The sequence below is a fragment of the Schistocerca americana genome, chromosome 4 (genome assembly GCF_021461395.2).
Source record: "Schistocerca americana isolate TAMUIC-IGC-003095 chromosome 4, iqSchAmer2.1, whole genome shotgun sequence".
Taxonomy (NCBI): domain Eukaryota; kingdom Metazoa; phylum Arthropoda; class Insecta; order Orthoptera; family Acrididae; genus Schistocerca; species Schistocerca americana.
Window position 1 is genome coordinate 777,614,579 of NC_060122.1, and position 20,164 is coordinate 777,634,742.

The window sequence follows — 20,164 nt, forward strand, 5'->3', positions numbered from 1 at the left end:
AGATGATACAATGAGGAATTTTTAGGTGAATATAATGTCAGGTCAGACTGTTAGTGGTTTTAGTCGGTTTCTTTCTCTCTCCTGGATGCTTAGAAGGTGTGTATTCCAGTTTAGATTCCTTAGTTTTAAGTACTTAGCCGCGTTAGTAAGAGGAATGGGTTGGCTGAAAATGGACATGTGAAATAAGGGTAATGGAAACATTGAATGCTGACTTGGTTTTGCTGTGGATGATATTGGAGTCTACATTTGTTCTACCATTCCACTAGATGATTCAGGTGCCATTGGAGAGCGTGAGGGGTGGAACATGCAATCCTTGTCGTCCCTCATAAAACTAGGCTATCAATCCCTTTTCATATGCAGCTGCTGCTACTAGTTACGCAGTCCTCTCTGTTTCGTAGGCCGGATGTCTTTAGAAGTCACCAGAGTGAAGGAATTGTGATCCAATTATATAAAAATTCCTTAGCTGCTGTCTGTCGGATGGCTCCGCTAAGGCACAATTCATTCTACCGTGAATGCCAAGTTGTTTATAATGAGTGCACCGAGCCAAGTTGTTGCCAAGTTGAGGCTGTATTCGTCGCTTAAGGAAACGTGACCTTTAACATCTTACACGTACGGCTTGTGGTTCCGTTTGGATGTTTCAGTCACACATTTTAAGTACACTCTGATTTCAGAAGATGCACGTCACATTAAATTAGAAACTAACCATTTCACCGAACATTATGATGCATATAGAGAATCTACACAATTAAAGCCCACAGCTACATACGGGACTCCAACTTGTGTAGTGCGTTTCACGAAGCCGCAGTGTGACGCCGATCCAGCAGCGGCCAGCAAACTGCCTTCCACCTTCAAGTGTGTGACACCGCATTGAAATTTCCGAGATCTTGCGGACTTTCCTCTGAAACATCCTGTCTACACATTCTCGATTAGGCTAGAACACTGACAACATCTTATGCTGTGGGAGACGTTTTGTGAATGTTGCGTAACATATTTATTTGTTGGTCCTAAAAAACGCAATACGTATTCTTAGCAGGGACGTTCTACAGAATTTCTTTTTGAATGTGCGTGTGGAGAATTAGGAAGATAAATATCGTGGTTATCAAAACCCCTTCTGAGACTCTGCGAAATGAATACGGTTAAAAAGTGTAAAATTTAAAGAGAGGTATAACATGCATATTTATCTAAATTTTCAGGTTCTGTCTGCCCTTTTCACACCCCATTCATCTACACAGTCACACTATTTTACTCAATAGAACTGAGAGTATGATGTGAGCTGCAAATTTTTCAAACTTCAGAATGTAGGGATAAAGAGAGTATTAAGCGGACAACTCAAGGAAGAGTAGCTGCTTGCTGAGTTACAAAATTGGATGAGCAAGCCGCAGTAACTGTTTACAGAATTACTTCTGATAAGAAAGGCAATAGGAGTAAGACACTAAATTACAGGCCCATATCATTAACGTCGATATGCATGAGGATATTGAAATATATGTTCGAACATTATGAACTACCTCGAAAACAACAGTCTACTAACAGACAGTCAACACGGATTCGGAAAACATCGTTCTTGTGAAACGCAACTAGCTCTATATTCACACGAAGTGTTGGATGCTATTGTCATCGGATTTCAAATTGATTCCGTATTTCTAGATTTCCAGAAGGCTTTTGACACTGTATCTCACAAGAGACTTGTAGTCAGATTGCGTGCTTATGGAGTATCGTCTCATTTATGCGACTGGATTCGTGATTTCCTGTCAGAGAGGTCACAGTTCGTAGTAATTGGCGGGGCGGCGCCGGGTAAAACAGAAGTGCTTTCTGGCGTTCCACAGGCTAGTATTATAGGCCCTCTGCTGCTCCTTACCTATATAAACGACTCAGAAGACAATCTGAACAGCTGTCTTAGCTTGTTTCCAGATGATGTTGTCGTTTATCGTCTACTAAAGCCATCAAAAGATCAAAACAAATTACAAAACGATTTAGATAAGATATCAGTCCGATCAGAATTGGCAGTTGACCCTAAATAATGAAAAGTGTGAGATCATCCACATGAGTGCTAAAATAATCCGAAAAAACTTCGGTTACACGATAAATCAATCAAACCTAAAGGCCGTAAATTCAAATAAATACTTGACAATTACGATTGCGAACAACTTAAATAGGAAAGAATGCATAGAAAATGTGGGGAAAGCGAACCAAAGACTGCGATTTATTGGCAAAACAGGAGATGCAACAGAGCTACTAAAGAGACTGCCTACACTACCTTTATCCGTCATCTTTTGGACTACTGCTGCACGGCGTGGGATGCTTACCAGATAGGATTAACGGCGTAAGTTGAAAGAACATCAGCTCGTTTTTTGTGATCGAGAAGTAGGGGAGAGAGTGTCACAGATATGACACAGGATTTGGAGTGGACATCAGTAAAACAAAGGCGTTTCCCGTTATGGCGGAATCTTCTCACGAAGTTTTAGTCACCAAGTATCTCCTCCGATTGCGAAAATATTTTGTTGACGCCGACCTACATAGGGAGAAACGATCATCATAATAAAACAAGGGAAATCAGAGGTCGCACGGAAAGATACAGGTGTTCGTTTTTTCGCGCAATGTTCGAGACTGGAATAATAGAAAATCATTGTGAAGGTAGTTCGATGAACCCTCTGCCATGCACTTAAGAGTTATTTGCGGAGTATCCATGTAGGTGCAGATGTAGATGTAAATGTAGATGTAGATACTGACTGCGGTTCACCGAGGAACATCAATGTTGAACTCAGCTGCAGGTATCAAAGCTCTTGCCTAGTACATTTAACTTCGTGCGTCTGCTGCTATTCAGTGCACCTTCATAAGAGGAAATCGCTCAATCCGTTTATTTTCTGATTCATGCGCTCTGTAAAATACATGTATTCGGTGCCGGATGATGCAGGTATGCTCCTCAAAAGTTTGATACTGAAATGTCTCGAAGTCCTTAGATTCCTCGACGACAGTTGTGATGTATGTTGCAGGCAGTACTGACGGAGGCCTCTTCACTGAAACACCGCCTGCAGCAAATCCGAGACGCTGGCTGCAGTGAACCTGGCCAGATCATCTGCACTGACAATTGTTCCAAGGTAAGAGCCAGCTGTGATGCGATATATAACTGGTTTCTTGTGACCATATTGAAAATCTTAGTGTACATTTTCTCTTGCGAGCTGTGGCAATTAAGAATTGAGTACCTTACTGAAACAGTGCTCCTTCTAAAATAACTAATATCGATATTCGTTTCTATTACTGGCGAAGTGAATGCTTTATATAATACACATCTACAACAAAGATTGATTAGTTTTTTATCTTCTTGTTGCCCCATAATTTATTTTCGTTTGTGAGAGATGTTGCGAAGGTACTTCAAAAAGTAAGTTAAGCGTTACTTTGGCAGGCCAAGTAACTTTTATTGACTGCTACACTGCAGTTCGTAGTGACACCGAAACATGACACTATTTTTCAACTCAGCCACCAAGTCTCCGTAAAAAAGATTGATTTGAACATTTTACAAATGGTTGAGTTTTTCGACGATAGAAATCCGCTCCTTGGACATTTGGGTACCGCTGTGTGAACGTAATCATCGTTGAAAAATCTGTAATTGCTGCGAATCAGTTCCCAGATGGCGTCATCTGTGACCTTTCTGCGTCATCAGCATCACCAACGTCTGTGCGGCCTTGGTCAAATTGTTGGCACCATTACACTATGGTTGGATGCGACATTCCGCTTGATCCAATTTCATGCCTTAATGTCACTGTGATTTTCAATATTAGACGTTTTGCCCAGAAGAATCGTGTTGTCCCGAGTACTTCGACTTTGGACTACCTTTCCATATGCTGCGCCATTTCAGTTGTACGCTGTGTTGGACCTGTCATGCGTACTGCAACAGGAGGGCGTTGCAGGAAACGCAGAACGTGTTCTTTTTTCTGACAATGCACATTCTATTTGCGCCATGACCTTAACTTTGGAAGACGCGTGTAACTTACTTTTTGAAGTAACGCTCGCACGAAATGAGGGGCGAAGTCGAGGTAATATCAAATACTTTTTCGTTTAAAGCAAAATACTAAATTTAAACTTTGGAAGTTGCAACATAAATGTCACTGTGTTAGTTTATATATCTATGATAAAGGATCAATAATAATTTTCATGACAAATGAATATGTTCAATAATTACAGTAGATTTTTTAACTTGCTATAAATTATGACCATTTTGAGGCGGGGTGGTAATATGAAACTAACATTGCAAGTTTATATTTTTATTAATGAAATTATTAAGTTATATTTTGATCTCGCCTAGCAGTAAATCCCAAATTGTAATGTAAATTTGTAGTAGGGTTATTTTTATGAGCTACAAACCACAATTACAATTCACAATTAACAGTTTTTCATTAACAAAAGCCGCAAATGAATACTTAATTCTTACGACCACTGCACAACATAACCTTGCCTGACACATGGCACGGTGAACTCTAAGTTCTCCAGATTTTGACTTTTTAAATGCCCCGCCACAAATCAGGCAGTCTGGATCATCGTTTTCAGGAACTTTTCCCCTACAGGTTCCGACCGAGTTGAACTGCCAGAAGATAGCCTTTCTATTTCCTCTACCAGGCTAGAACTTTCATCTTCATTTCACTTGGTGATCGTTTTTGTGCCATCTGTATTGATGTCTTCTTCTGCTGTAAATTCTGTTCACTTTGCTTCTTGTCTGTGGAACACTTTAACGCATTTCTATAGGGTAGACTAGTAGGACAGTAGCCGAAAGTGCTTTCCTACTTATTTTTTTGCACTTGGGAATGAAGAGATGTTTTGTGGCTTCATATCGCCTGCAGTTGTTGATGGATCTGATGTCTGCTCTTCCGCTCGCCCCCTATTGCCTTTCTTGGAATCGCCAACGGTTTCCCTTCCAGAAGTTTGTAGGTCATCATCTTCATCTTTACAGAGTACTTCACCACTGTCAGCAACCTGTTCTTCTTCAAAAAATGGTTCAAATGGCTCTGAGCACTATGGGACTTAACTTCTGAGGTCATCAGTCCCCTAGAACTTAGAACTACTTAAACCTAACTAACCTAAGGACATCACACACATCCATGCCCGAGGCAGGATTCGAACCTGCGACCGTAGCGGTCGCGCGGTTCCAGACTGTAGCGCCTAGAACCGCTCGGCTACTCCGGCCGGCTGTTCTTCTTCGTCTTCAGCTGCAGTGAAATCAGCTTCCGTGAAAACACCTCTGATTAGTGAATATATGCCGGATAATATCAGTCCACTGACCGCTATTGCACCTCTCTGGACGCTGATGTATGTCTTTCCGAACTTCTCCCCAATATCAGAGGTGTCCATACCGCCTGTTCGTGGTGCCTGTCTTATTCCTTCACTTCAATATGTCTTTTGGGAAACCCGGGAAGTCTTCTTCAGGGGCTGAAGTCCATGTCGCAAGCAGAGGATAGTTACATGTTTACCTTTTCGTTTTATTAGGACCTTTATATTTCTGATATGAGAATAATGTCTGCCCAATATGAGCAAGGCTGGGGATTCAGCTGTAGGTTTTGTAGGTTCAGTGAAGTGGATTAACAATTTAGTGAATAGATAAGACTGTACCCAGCCTGATATATGGCATTTTCCAATAGCTCCAGGAGACGCAGCTTTCATTAGTCTGTCTGTCAAACTGGTGCGTGCGGATGCACGAAGCTGCTACCTGTACTCATGCACGTGATGATCGTCGCTAGACTTCCCCTCCCTCCAGCATTGAGGGCTCCTATCTGTTTTCTTCCCTTATTAACAATTACAGGTGGAATTTTTGTTTGCACTACACTAAGACCAGACTCGTCAACACTGAATATCTGGTCACGAGGGTAAGAATGTCTCTTGTATTCGGCTTCGAGAAGATAAAAAAATTTAATGACACCTTCTCGTGTAAAGCCGACAGCTGGAGAACATGATGTTCCTTCAGGCTTTCGTACTGAAAGCTGATTCTTGTGTCCATTCATGCCTTTCCAGCCATATGATCACTGAATGGATTGCAGACTCCATTTCTTACTGCCAGCTGATGAGCCGTTCGCCTTACGTCATTATGATTGAATCCATAAAACTTCTTTTCCATCAGTAGGCACTAATCAACAAAGTCCTTTACTGTTTATTGGGGAGGAAGAGGTTCTCTAACTAATCCTTCATGTGTTGCAGTATTTACATCTATATTCTTTCTATTAAACTTTCTAAATGGTGTTGCTTTTGATGTATTGAAACAACTTGCTGGTTCCTTTAGAGTCTTAGTTTTATCCCTGACAACCATTATTACTTGAAATCTTCAGGGCCCCATTTCTGTCGCATTCCCCTTATATCAGGCCATAACCTGCTTCCTGGCATGGTGACGCTCACAAAACAAAAGAGTGGTTGTAACACTGAAAAGCGTGTTCCATATTTCCACCAATGCCATTTCCGAAACTGACCAATGAAGCTAGACTTTGATAAAGAGTTTCAAGTACCCAAAATTATCATTTGTAGATTTAAGTTTATTATTAAATCATAAAGTACAAACAGTATGCTAATTTGTAAATAAAGCTAGCAGACAGTATTTGAATCTAACCTGGGAAACAAAGCGTGTCTACTAACGGCCGTAAACAATCTCATACTGATCTCTGCGGCCTCTGCTGGAAGAAACAGAACATTACTGTTGCGATAACTGAATCTGCTTCCAGATGCCATTAGCAGTCTGCAACTACTGTTGTTGTTGTGGTCTTCAGTCCACAGACTGGTTTGATGCAGCTCTCCATGCTACTCTAGCCTGTGCAAGCTTCTTTATCTTCCAGTACCTACTGCAACCTACATCCTTCTGAATCTGTTTAGTGTGTTCATCTCTTGGTCTCCCTCTACGATTTTTACCCTCCACGCTGCCCTCCAATGCTAAAGTTGTGATCCCTTGATGTCCTACCAACCGGTCCCTTCTTCTTGTCAAGTTGTGCCACAAATTTCTCTTCTCCCCAATTCTATTCAATGCCTCCTCATTAGTTATGTGATCTACCCATCTAATCTTCAGCATTCTTCTGTAGCACCACATTTCAAAAGCTTCTATTCTCTTCTTGTCCAAACTACTTATCGTCCACGTTTCACTTCCATACATGGCTACACTCCATACAAATACTTTCAGAAACGATTTTCTGACACTTAAATCTATACTCGATGTTAACAAATTTCTCTTCTTCAGAAACGCTTTCCTTGCCTTTGCCAGTCTACATTTTATATCCTCTCTACTTCGACCATCATCAGTTATTTTGCTCCCCAAACAGCAAAATTCATTTACTGCTTTGTCTCATTTCCTAATCTAATTCCCGCAGCATCACCCGATTTAATTCGACTACATTCCATTATCCTCGTTTTGCTTTTGTTGATGTTCATCTTATATCCTCCTTTCAAGACACTGTCCATTCCGTTCAGCTGCTCTTCCAGGTCCTTTACTGTCTCTGACAGAATTACAATGTCGTCGACGAACCTCAAAGTTTTTATTTCTTCTCCATGGATTTTAATTCCTACTCCGATTTTTTTCTTTTGTTTCCTTTACTGCAACTACTATGATGTTTTATATCATTACAATCTCCTCTAGTTCAACAAGACTCTGTAAACTACCAAATTTGCCTTTTCTCAGTACACTCAAACGAACCATGAAATTACCGCATATTTATAATTTTAAAATCTGCGTGTTTCTGTCCGATTTCATTCGTTTCTCAAGACACTGGCTGCGCACAAATGAGCACTGAAATCAGCTGTGAATTAGTTATTTGTCGTGTCTGCTGTTGTGTGGGTGAGGCTCAGTTTGGGCAATCTTCCACTATATGTCCGGTTGCTTGTTTTTTTGGCCCCGCATTCACATTTTGGAGATGGTATCTTCTCCCATTTATCGAGGGCGTCGGGACTTCTCCACAGCGGTGTAATTTTGCGTGATTGAGGTTTCTCTGTCATCCTGAAACTTTGTCACTGATTTTTCAGTTCATCGGTTCTTTAACAGTGTCTAGGGCTGGTCTTCTTGACTTCAATGTTCTGCCACCCAACTATGTCGTAGTGTATGAGTGGTTGCAAGTTAAGGGGGGCAGGACGTCGAACGTGCCGACTTGGAGCAGGAGAGGCACCACAGGACATTTTAATTTCCAGTGTCTACACTTTTACAAATAAAATCATAAAACTTTGTCAGCATCACCAGGAACTATTCGGGATTTACACTGTTCGAAAACATAACAAAATAATTTTCTTTACATGTGAAATTTCATCATTTTTTCACTTACTTATGCCTGCCTTTGTTGCTATAGGTACACTTTTCTTCATAACTTAGACAGATTCTTCGATGAATTGTGCACAGCATACATACCATACTTACAGCTGTATGAAACTCTAGAATTTATTTAATTTATGAAAAAACGAATGAGCTGTTATATTTTAAACTTCATGTTTAGAAAAAACACAAATTTTATAGTTAATTACCTCAATTTTTGCCACAGTTCTTAATAGATGTGGAAAATTCTAGAGTTTCATACACCTGTAAGTATGGTTTGTATGCTGTGCAAAATTCTTCGAATATCTCTCTTACTTATGAAGAAAAGTGTACCTATAGCAACAAATGCTGCCATTAGTAAGTGAAAAAAATGATGAAATTTCACATGTAAAGAAAATTATTTCGTTATGTTTTCGAACTTCCACTGCTATGAGTGTGAATTCTGAATCCTTCCTGGTCATGCTGACAAAGTTTTATGAATTTATTTGTAAAAGTGTAGACACTGGAAATTAAAATGTCCTGTGATGCTTCTCCTGCTCCAAGTCGGCCCGTTTGACGTCCTACCCCCCTTAATCTTGTGGTACACTCTAATAATAGGATTTTTATGCTGTGACTCCGGTGGTGGTATATGGCTCAAGGAGAGCAGCCATGCAGTAGGGGTGGATTTTATTGTGCCGCTGATAGTTCGCATAGTGTCGTTTAGAACAATATCAAGCTTGTTCGTATTGGAGCTATGAATCCATATAGAAGCGCAGCATTCCGCCACCGAATAGACGTGTCCAACTTCAGCTGCATGATGCGCACTTGCTATGGAGTCCTAAGAGGCGCCGCACAAACTATGTCCTCACTTTACCAGCGATCTTGGCAACGGCCTTGCCGCAGTGGGTACACCGGTTCTCGTGAGATCACCGAAGTTAAGCGCTGTCGGGCGTGGCCGGCACTTGGATGGGTGACCATCCAGGCCGCCATGCGCTGTTGCCATTTTTCAGGGTGCACTCAACCTCTTGATGCCAACTGAGGAGCTTTTTTTTTTTTTTGGTCATCAGTCTACTGACTGGTTTGATGCGGCCCGCCACGAATTGACGTATTCCAATCTCTGTCTTCCTCTACAGTTTTTGCCCTCTACAGCTCCCTCTAGTACCATGGAAGTCATTCCCTCATGTCTTAGCAGATGTCCTATCATCCTGTCCCTTCTCCTTATCAGTGTTTTCCACATATCCCTCTCCTCTCCGATTCTGCGTAGAACCTCCTCGTTCCTTACCTTATCAGTTCACCTAATTTTCAACATTCGTCTATAGCACCACATCTCAAACGCTTCGATTCTCTTCTGTTCCGGTTATCCCACAGTCCATGTTTCACTACCATACAATGCTGTACTCCAGACGTACATCCTCAGAAATTTCTTCCTCAAATTAAGGCCGGTATTTGATATTAGTAGACTTCTCTTGGCCAGAAATACCTTTTTTGCCATAGCGAGTCTGCTTTTGATGTCCTCCTTACTCCGTCCGTCATTGGTTATTTTACTGCCTAGGTAGCAGAATTCCTTAACTTCATTGACTTTGTGACCATCAATCCCGATGTTAAGTTTCTCGCTGTTCTCATTTCTACTACTTCTCATTACCTTCGTCTTTCTCCGATTTACTCTCAAACCGTACTGTGTACTCATTAGACTGTTCATTCCGTTCAGGAGATCATTTAATTCTTCTTCACTTTCACTCAGGATAGCAATGTCATCAGCGAATCGTATCATTGATATCCTTTCACCTTGTATTTTAATTCCACTCCTGAACCTTTCTTTTATTTCCATCATTGCTTGCTCGATGTACAGATTGAAGAGTAGGGGCGAAAGGCTACAGCCTTGTCTTACAGCCTTCTTAATACGAGCACTTCGTTCTTGATCGTTCACTCTTATTATTCCCTCGTGGTTGTAGTACGTATTGCATATGACCCGTCTCTCCCTATAGCTTACCCCTACTTTTTTCAGAATCTCGAACAGCTTGGACCATTTTATATTGTCGAACGCTTTTTCCAGGTCGACAAATACTATGAAAGTGTCTTGATTTTTCTTTAGCCTTGCTTCCATTATTAGCCGTAACGCCAGAATTGCCTCTCTCGTCCCTTTACTTTTCATAAAGCCAAACTGATCGTCACCCAGCGCATTCTCAATTTTCTTTTCCATTCTTCTGTATATTATTCTTGTAAGCAGCTTCGATGCATGAGCTGTTAAGCTGATTGTGCGATAATTCTCGCACTTGTCAGCTCTTGCCGTCTTCGGAATTGTGTGGATGATGCTTTTCCGAAAGTCAGATGGTATGTCGCCAGACTCATATGTTCTACACACCAACGTGAATAGTCGTTTTGTTGCCACTTCCCCCAATGATTTTAGAAATTCTGATGGAATGTTATCTATCCCTTCTGCCTTATTTGACCGTAAGTCCTCCAAAGCTCTTTTAAATTCCGATTCTAATACTGGATCCCCTATCTCTTCTAAATCGACTCATGTTTCTTCTTCTATCACATCAGACAAATCTTCACCCTCATAGAGGCTTTCAATGTATTGTTTCCACCTATCTGAGGAGCTACTCGACCGAATAGTAGCGGCTCCGGTCAAATAAAACCGACCGGGAGAGCGGTGTGCTGCCCACTCGCCCCTCCTATCGGCATCCTCTCCTGAGGATGACACGGCGGTCGGATGGTCCCGATGGGCCACATATGGCCTGAAGACGGAGTGCTTTTTTTTTACCAGCGATCTTCGTCAGATGCTACTTGTAAGGTTGTTTGCGGAGTATATGTGAAGGACACTTTAGCGGTATGGTCGTGACCCGCAGGTGTCGGTGTGCCTGGGAGATGGCTCGAGCGCCACGGACGGCTTCACGACCATGCCTGTGGAGATCTGCAGCAGTGGCACCAGGTGTAGCGCGTCCAACATGACGTGCGTCGCACCGTCACAGTCTGACTGCCACACGCTGGACAGCGGCTTCATGTGCCACGCCACCGGATACCTTCCAGACCCGTACAACTGCACCGTCTACCACCTGTGCCTCGACGTCAACCGCCCTCCCTTCCTCACTGGTAGCTGCACTGAGGGCTGGGCGTACGACCCTCTCACCACTGACTGCAGGTGAGTGTGCCTGCAGGCCTGGCATTAACTGAATGTGTTTCTTAATTAGACAAGTACTTATTTTACGATGTAATCCCCTTTCCGTAAGTTCAGGACTTATTCATTTGGACGAAATCTAGATTAACTGATCAAAAGTTGCATGGGGGCTTAATTATTATGCAATAATTTTAGTAGGTGTGTGTCCGGTTACGAAGTCTCGTAACCAGTTGGCCCTGACTAGTATTAGTACGCAATCTGACTGCATAAAATAACAGTAAAGAATGAAGGGAAATTTCCGTTAACACAATTGATTATTTAAGTCCCCTGCAACTATAAAAGCTACGAAACAACAAAGCACAAGTGTAACTGTTCTGTGTGTGGTAGTGTGATTCAACGTACATGTATCTGGCACGGTTCTTCCTCAATACGACAAGAAATTTTAAACACCATTTACAATGACTAATTGAAAAAACAGAAATACTATAATTGCACATAGAAACCAGAATTACAAGTCTAATACATGAACACGAGCCAGATGCTTTGTTGACTGAACCTGTGACCAAGAGGCATTGTCATTAAGGAAATGTGATATAAAATTTTATTTTTGTTACCTCCATATATATTGACGAAAAATACACTGCAATCATTGCAACATCTTCCATCTATTCATTACACGAACCGAACAGCATCTACTCTCTCGCCCAACAGAACAACAACTGCACACGACATCCTCTGAACTAGTACTGCTCTCGACATCCTCTCAACAAGTACTGCCCACGGCAACCTCTGAATTACTACTGCCCCAGTGGAGGCGGCGGAATAATAATCTTTGGCGCAATCTCTGGCGCTGTGACTCAGTGTAGCCACCTTTCACGTAACCAAAGTTGACCGCTAGATGTCACGAGAGGCGGACCTGCCAATGCAAAAGGAGGCAGAGAGTACTGGAGTACTGTGTCAGCTGTAGTGAAGCAGTAACAGCAGTATAGATCAATCAGGAGAGCTTAGTGACTTCAGATGTGGACTGTTCATTGGATGTCGTCCGCCTCCATAGCTGAGTAGCACAGTCTGGCTTTAGCAGCTCAGCAGTGTGGTCGTCCCATATCACCACGTCTGGAGAGCACTGCTACTTTTGTTTACCTTATGTGGTCATTACTTGCTTGCCGTCTCATACTCCAGAGCAATGGTGAACAGATTCCGTAAATCAACACTCTGTTTCACGTTCTGCTGTAACTATGCAGGACTAAAGGCCCTTGAGGTAGAGCTCTTTCTTCGTGATGTAGCCAATATCATGGAAAATGACGTAGTGAGCATCCACTTATCAAATGGCTCTGAGCACTATGGGAATCAACTGCTGTGGTTATCAGTCCCCTAGAACTTAGAACTACTTAAACCTAACTAACCTAAGGACATGACACACATCCATGCCCGAGGCAGGATTCGAACCTGCGACCGTAGCAGTCGCACGATTCCGGACTGCGCGCCTAGAACCGCGAGACCACCGCGGCCGGCCATCCACTTATCAAGACCCGAATTGTTCACATGCCTAATCCAGCGTGATCGACTGTCCCCGCACCTACGTTAGCCCCCTGATGTGTTTTCGGAAGGATCTTATCACAAGTCGCGTCATTGGTGATTTTAACATGCAGTATAGTGCATGTTAAAGTCACCAATGACGCGACTTGTGATAAGATCCTTCCGAACACACAGCAGAGGGCTAACGTAGGGCTGGTGACAATCGATCACGCAGGATTAGGCATGTGAACAATTCGGGGCCAGCCGATGTGACCGAGCGGTTCTAGGCACTTCAGTCCAGAGCCGCGCTGCTGCTACGGTCGCAGGTTCGAATCCTGCCTCGGGCATGGATATGTATGATGTCCTTACGATAGTTAGGTTTAAGTAGACTGGTGACCTCAGATGTTAAGTCCCATAGTGCTTAGAGCCATCTGAACCATTTGAACAATTCGGGTCTTTGAACTGCCTTTCGAACTCCTGGCAGCCAACGTCATGGACGTCCTTAAGGCACCGTTCATGGCTAATGTAGCCGAACGGTGGGCACAATTTCGAACATATCCGGTCCTCAATGGCGTCCACCAGATAATCATAGACCTCCGTCGTTATGTGCCATCCTACCTCCAGATATGCGGCTCCCATGCGACAGCAGTCAATCACAGACTTGTTCAATATGCACCAAGAAAGGGTATCTTCGATCAGAATGTCTCCAGCATCGCTTCACACGACGGACATCCCTCCCTGTCTGCAACTCTAAGGCTCTCATTGCTCCTGCAACTTCGCACCACCGCCTATATCGGAGCCCTTATCGGACGCCACCAATACTACTGTTGCACAGCCTCCACAGTAAGAAACAGCCATGTCGGCACCAACGGCACCACCACTTGTAAATGCCGATCATCCCTTAGACGCCGGCTGTTGTGGCCGAGCGGTTCTAGGCGCTTCAGTCTGGAACTGCGCGACCGGCACGGTCGCAGGTTCGAATCCTGCCTGGGGTATGGATGTGTGTGATGCGCTTAGGTTAGTTAGGTTCAAGTAGTTCTAAGTTCTAGGGGACTGATGACCTCAGATGTTAAGTCCCATAGTGCTCAGAGCCATTTGAGCCATCCCTTAGACGACTTGATGGAGTTTACATCATTGATGGTACCAGTGACAGCCTCTGTGCTGAAACAATATGATTCGCTCCTGTCTGCCGAAGTGGACGGCTAGTGACAGAAGCAGCGGTCACCCAAGCGCCATAAACACAGACGTCACATTGTCTCCAGTCTGGATGCCTCACCTCCCAGTGACACCTCGGTTGCAGTTCCTATGGATGATGACCATGAGTCCACTGAAGTTGAGGTCACTAATGTAATCCCAACTCCTGTGAATGAACAGACATCAACCCCAACAACAAGTCAGAGGGCTATCGAACCAGAGGATGCATCCATCCCTTTGGACACTTCTTCATCAGTCAAAATCCTACAACACTGAAGCAGGAGATTCGCCGAGACTCTATTGGCGTTGGCGCCTCTGGCGGCCACAACCTAAACATACTTAGGCTACAACCTTGGGGGATAAATAGGATTTTGTATGACCTCATTGTTTGCCCTCAATTACCTACAACATTATACCAAACCTCGCCTTGCTGCGCTGCCAATCATACAGGATTGCAACAACCAGTAACATCCACATCAGTTCGACCCCAAAATTATCTATGTTATGAGGCGTGATCTTGGCATCCGACGTTGACATTGCACTCCTACAGGAAGCACAACTGGCTGTTCTACCTCACATTGCAAGATATATACATTACACCTCTGCTGGTGACCGACTTGGCAGGGGTGACTGCATACGTTTGTTAAGTAATTCCTGTTATGGATCTCTCCATTCTCCCAACAGCAATAGGCGCGGTCTTCTCCACTATGAAGTCATATACCATCAACATCTATCCCCACCTAGATCCACCCACCAACAGGAGAGAGCCACATTCTACTCCAAAGACATTGCTCTGTCATCCTTAGCGCGTTATGCTAGATGCATATTTGGAGGCGACTTCAACTGTGTCTTGCAACAGAAAAATCAGGCGCGACATCGGCTGTCTCTTGCAACAGAAAGATCAGGCGCCTCACTTTAACACCTCTTAAGAACTGTGCATGATTGTCTGAGACTTCCGGCTCAGTGACGCATGGGAAGAGAAGTGTGGCAATGCCTGTGGCCTCAAGCCATTCGGAAAGTCGACTTGATAGAATTTACATCTCCCGGGAGCTAGCATCTGATGTCCAAGACGCTGAACTGTGGTCGCTGGTTTTCTCAGACCACAATGCATACATCTGCACGATTCCACTCAAATCACAACAACCAGTCTGGCGTAGTCAAACTCTATGGAAAATGAACATCACACATCTCCAGGAGGCGGAAGTCAACAACGCATAACAGAGACTTGGACAACTTAAAAACGGTGATTACCCACTTACAGAACGACTACAGAAAGGTGGTTACAGTGTGTGAAGCCTCCTTACGGCAAACCCTGATGCGATACGGGAAGGAAAAGGCGAAATGGCGTCTATACACAATTTACTACCACTGTGCCATCCTCCAGGACATAGTCACTGAAGGACCCGACCTGACATTCCAGAGGAGCGGTAGCAGATAAAGGGGCGCATAGTAACGATGGCCCGCCGTCATCTACGGGGGGTCTTCGTGAAAACATGTCTACAAGACTCACTGGACCACGAGGAACCTACTACGCATCACATCGCAATCGACGACGACAGCTAATAACCAAACTCCTCATGTTACAGGGACAGACTCTCACCCAATAATCTGAAATAGTCTCAGCCATCACCGACCACTACCAAAACATCTATGGTGCTGGGGTTGCCAACACAACACCAACTGATCAGGTGTTGTCTTACATCACTCTCACCATACCAATGGAAGGAATACCCAATTGATGGAACTGATCACCAGGGACGAAGTGAAGGCTACCTCAACAAGGATGCAAATAACAAATCCCCCAGTATGGATGGTCTGCCTCTACAATTCTGACATACCTTCTAGATATTAATGGCCCCAAGATGGACAAGCATGTTTCAAGAACTTTTCACGCTGTGCCATGTTATCCTTCCCAGCTTTATCCTAGGCATCGACATTCCTATACATGAGCCACACGAGCTATAATGGTTACTGATTTAGTGGAACTATCAGCCTATCACAGACGTCAGTAATGCTCATAATTCGACTAATGATCGTCTGCACGAGTCTATACATTACTGTCTGTTCACCAGTAAACAAATTATATTGTAAGGTCGCTGAATAATATCCATAAAAACGATTCAAACAGTTTGGAGCATACATACGTTATTAATACTAATGAAACAAAACTTACAAATTTACGTGGTAAAGATTATGTCGAAGTTTTTGGTCGTATTGTACAACTTGTCTCAAACAATTGGAAACAATAAAAGTGTATATGTGTTGTACGAATGCAGTGCTGTATCTTTACAAGTTAATAAATGCAATGAATTATATGTGGTGTTCGAAATGCAGTGCTCTAGCATTAGACGATCTAAGATAGTTTGTGCATAGACGATCTTATTTTTGTTGCGCTATGTGACTTTGGGTTGTTATTAAACTGGAACAGACAATGCAGCTGAATTACTTATTTGGAGCTGTTAAATTATAATGGTATATTATGACACTGTGTAGAATGTATATACTATGTTGATTCCTTAGAAAATTTCTTTTTTATGCTATTGATCTGTGGAAGGAGGTGATAAGTTGGAACCTTTAGTAGTTTTACAGTATGCAATGTACGATCACAAGAGAATGTTAGAGGCTGTGTACACATAGCAAGACTCATTAGTTTAAACAGAGTAATTAGAACAGACGAGACATTTTCGTAGCATGTGTCTTATTACTTTGATATATTTTTGTTGATTATTATTATAGGCCATTGACATCATAGATCAGACAAGCACTTACCATAAAAATAGATGTGTTTACATATATATACGTATGTATGTATGTATGTCCCACATCTACTCCTAAACCACTAAACCGATTTCAGCCAAAGTTGGTACACATATTACTGTCCGAGAATCATTGCTGGGAAGATAAGAACCACTTACCCATCGAAGGGGTGGCGTGGGAGTGAAAAAGTAGTGTAGCCCACAACGCCCGAATACCTTTATTTGAGAAAGAGAGCACTTAAAGACTTGTAACAAAATTTTAACATAATTTCAAACCTTTTACAGAACTTTTTATCCATGATATCCTCCACAAAACGACGAAAAAAAGTGTATCGTTTACTACGTTTTCACTGTTCATGCAGTAAAACTGCTGCATGAAGCATGACGTTTTAACTTATTACTTCTTTAGAACTAATTGTGTTCGCGACACATTTCACAGAAAGTATTCGCATGTACCAATGATTGTACCATAAAATGTTGTCATTGTACGACGCATATTTCAGGAGATATGATGTCACAACTGCTGAAATGCGTGAAAAATTGTCGCATCAAGCAAGACGTTTGGATTTATTACTTCGTTGCTACTAACTCTATTCCAACACTTTTCGCAGGCATTATCCACACCAGCCGCTAAATGTATCTACAAAAGTGCATCATTTGGCGATACGTAGTACAGAGATGTGCGAAAAACTGTCGCTTATGTATGACGTTTTAATTTATCATTTCTTTACTACTAACTCTAATCACACCACGTTTCGTGGAAGTGTCCACATATGCCACTGAATGCACCTAGAAAAATATATCATTGTATGATACGAGATATGAGGCCATAAACACTGAGATGTGTAAGAAACTGCTGCATCATGTATGTCGTTTTAATTTATCACTTCCTTGCAATACATTCCGCAGATCATAGGGGAAAGAGATGATGGACTAATAGAAGATTGGAGTAAATGATACATACACAAGCAATGCTGGGTACTTAGCTAATATAGATCAGACTTTGGCAGACACTGTAGTTAAACTGCTTTATTGCACTTATTTAATGATAGTGTTATGACGCTGCATTTCGCTCAGCACATATATTTCGTAGCACATGATAACCTGTAAAAATACAGCATTGTGTGTCTTCTGAAATAGTCAGCTTTGATATGGTCTCACTTTTTACCAAAGTGCCTTTAATGGAATGGTAACTTATTCAGTGCAGAACTGACGGCCTTGTTTGAACATATGCTCTTCTCAGCGTACTTTTTATTCAATGACGAATTCTTGGAACAAACAGACTGCATCGCCATGGGAGCCCTTTGTCCCCTGTGGTAGCTAATCTTTTTATGGAGGATTTTGAGGAGAAAGCACTTGAGTTTGCTGTTTTAAAGCCTACGGTCTTATGGCGGTACGTGGATGATACTTTTGTTGTATGGCCTCATGGCAGACGGGAACTGGAGAAATTCCTTCATCACTGAAACTCGTTACATGAGAACATCAAATTCACGATAGAGATTGAAAAAGATGGCACTTTACCATTTCTAGACGTGCTAGTACGCCGTAAAAATGATGGGTCATTAGGACATTCTGTGTACAGGAAACCGACTCTCACAGATCTGTATCTCCAGGCGTCAAGCCGCCATCACCCAGCACAAACAGCCGGTGTTCTCAGTACCTTAATATATCGAGCGCATGTAATATCGGATGATGAAAACATCCACGCAGAATTAGAACACTTGGAGAAGGTTTTTAAAGAGAATGGCTACACTTCACGCCAAATAAGGAAGACCATGCGCAACTGTCATAACAAGAAGCAACGCACTGAGGACGCAGATGACGACTATAAATCAACTGCGTTCCTTCCGTACACCGGGAATGTGTCGTCGAAAATAGGCAGATTACTGAAGAAAAATAAAATCAAGGTTATCTTCCGTCCACCAGCAAAGAACCGGGCCCTGGTTGGATCCGTTAAAGACGATTTACAACTGAATAAAACAGGCGTCTACAAAATTCCCTGTGAATGTGGCTCTGCATATATTGGCCAGACGACAAGAACTGTCCATGAACGATGTACAGAACATGAAAGATACACCCGTCTGCGGCAACCGTCAAAATCGGCAATAGCAGAGCGCTGTATTTCTTTGGGACATTCAATGGAATACAATGGAACAAAAATTTTAGCTCCGGCTTCCGTATTTTGGGATTCTGTAATCAAAGAATCAGTGGAAATACGTCTTGCCGATAATCTTATAAATCGTGCCGACTTTCAGCTGGATAAAAATTGAAATCCTGTTATTAAAATTATACAATCACAGCGAAATCGACGGCGTCATTCGGTACTCAATGACTAGATGATCTTTTTACTTTCAACACCGAGGGCAGCACGTACAACTCGACTATGCCGCGCATGCGCTGTAGGATGCCAGTACATTTCGCATGCGCGAGATTCGACATAAATACCGCGGCTGCACCTGGGCTCTTCATGCCAGTGTATATTTTACCTCCATTTTCTCCCCTTACTCTGTTTTATGTTCCCCTTTTTTATCTCCTTATATATATATCATTTTATTCTTGTTTTAGTTGTCGTGTCACTCGGCTGAAGAGCGGCAGATTGTGCCGCTGACAGCCCTCCCCTGCCCATATGGGGCAGGGGAATGAAATCACAGTAAAGAAAAAAAAACTGGGCTCTTCAGTAGTTGTGTACTTACCTGATGATGGCCGGACGTATCTGGGCCGAAATATCTTGGCAGAATGTCGACGGGATCCGGCTGCATACCCGGAAATTATTAGAAGAAAAAAATACAGCATTATATTTGTACAATGCAGATACATTTTTGCTATTTCAACTATTTTTAGCCAACCTGTTATAATCCTAGCAGCACAGCTGAATTCGTTACATGTCTGTCAAGCATACTTCTTAAATACTCCAAACACTGAAACAAAGAAATGCTCACACTAACATCTTGTGTACGATTTCCTTTACAGATTTTCTGAATTTTCCCAGAATCATTCCATTGAACCTAAGTCTTTCACTCGCCTTCTCCAGCACTCATTTTATGTAACCGTCGCATTTCATATCGCTTCTTAGTATCATCGTCATCTTGGACAGTTTCCAGCCACTGGCTGGGTCTGTCGGGAACACAAGCCTCTCCATCGTGTACTGTCTTTCCACCATTCCCCCTCTTCCACCTTCGTCCAGTTCTCTCCTCTTCTCGTCACACATTCCTTCACTCCCTTCACCCATCTATCTCTTGGTCTTCCTCTGGGCCTCTTCCCCTCCAGTTGCAGATCAAACATCCTCTTTGGAATTCTTCCCTCATCCATTCTCTTTATGTGTCCATACCACTGCAGTCT

At 42.7% G+C, this 20,164-nt stretch overlaps 1 protein-coding gene and 1 pseudogene across 1 annotated transcript in view; both read left to right on the plus strand.

Moving 5' to 3' along the window:
* The window catches only part of LOC124613899, a 57,461-nt gene that overhangs the window by 12,836 nt on the left and 24,461 nt on the right, over window positions 1-20,164 (plus strand). The window contains exons 2-3 of the mRNA XM_047142647.1: window positions 2,994-3,098; window positions 11,092-11,384. Of these exons, the coding sequence (XP_046998603.1) occupies window positions 2,994-3,098; window positions 11,092-11,384 (398 nt within the window). The remainder of the gene's footprint in view (window positions 1-2,993; window positions 3,099-11,091; window positions 11,385-20,164) is intronic.
* Window positions 9,127-9,244, plus strand: LOC124614474 (annotated as a pseudogene).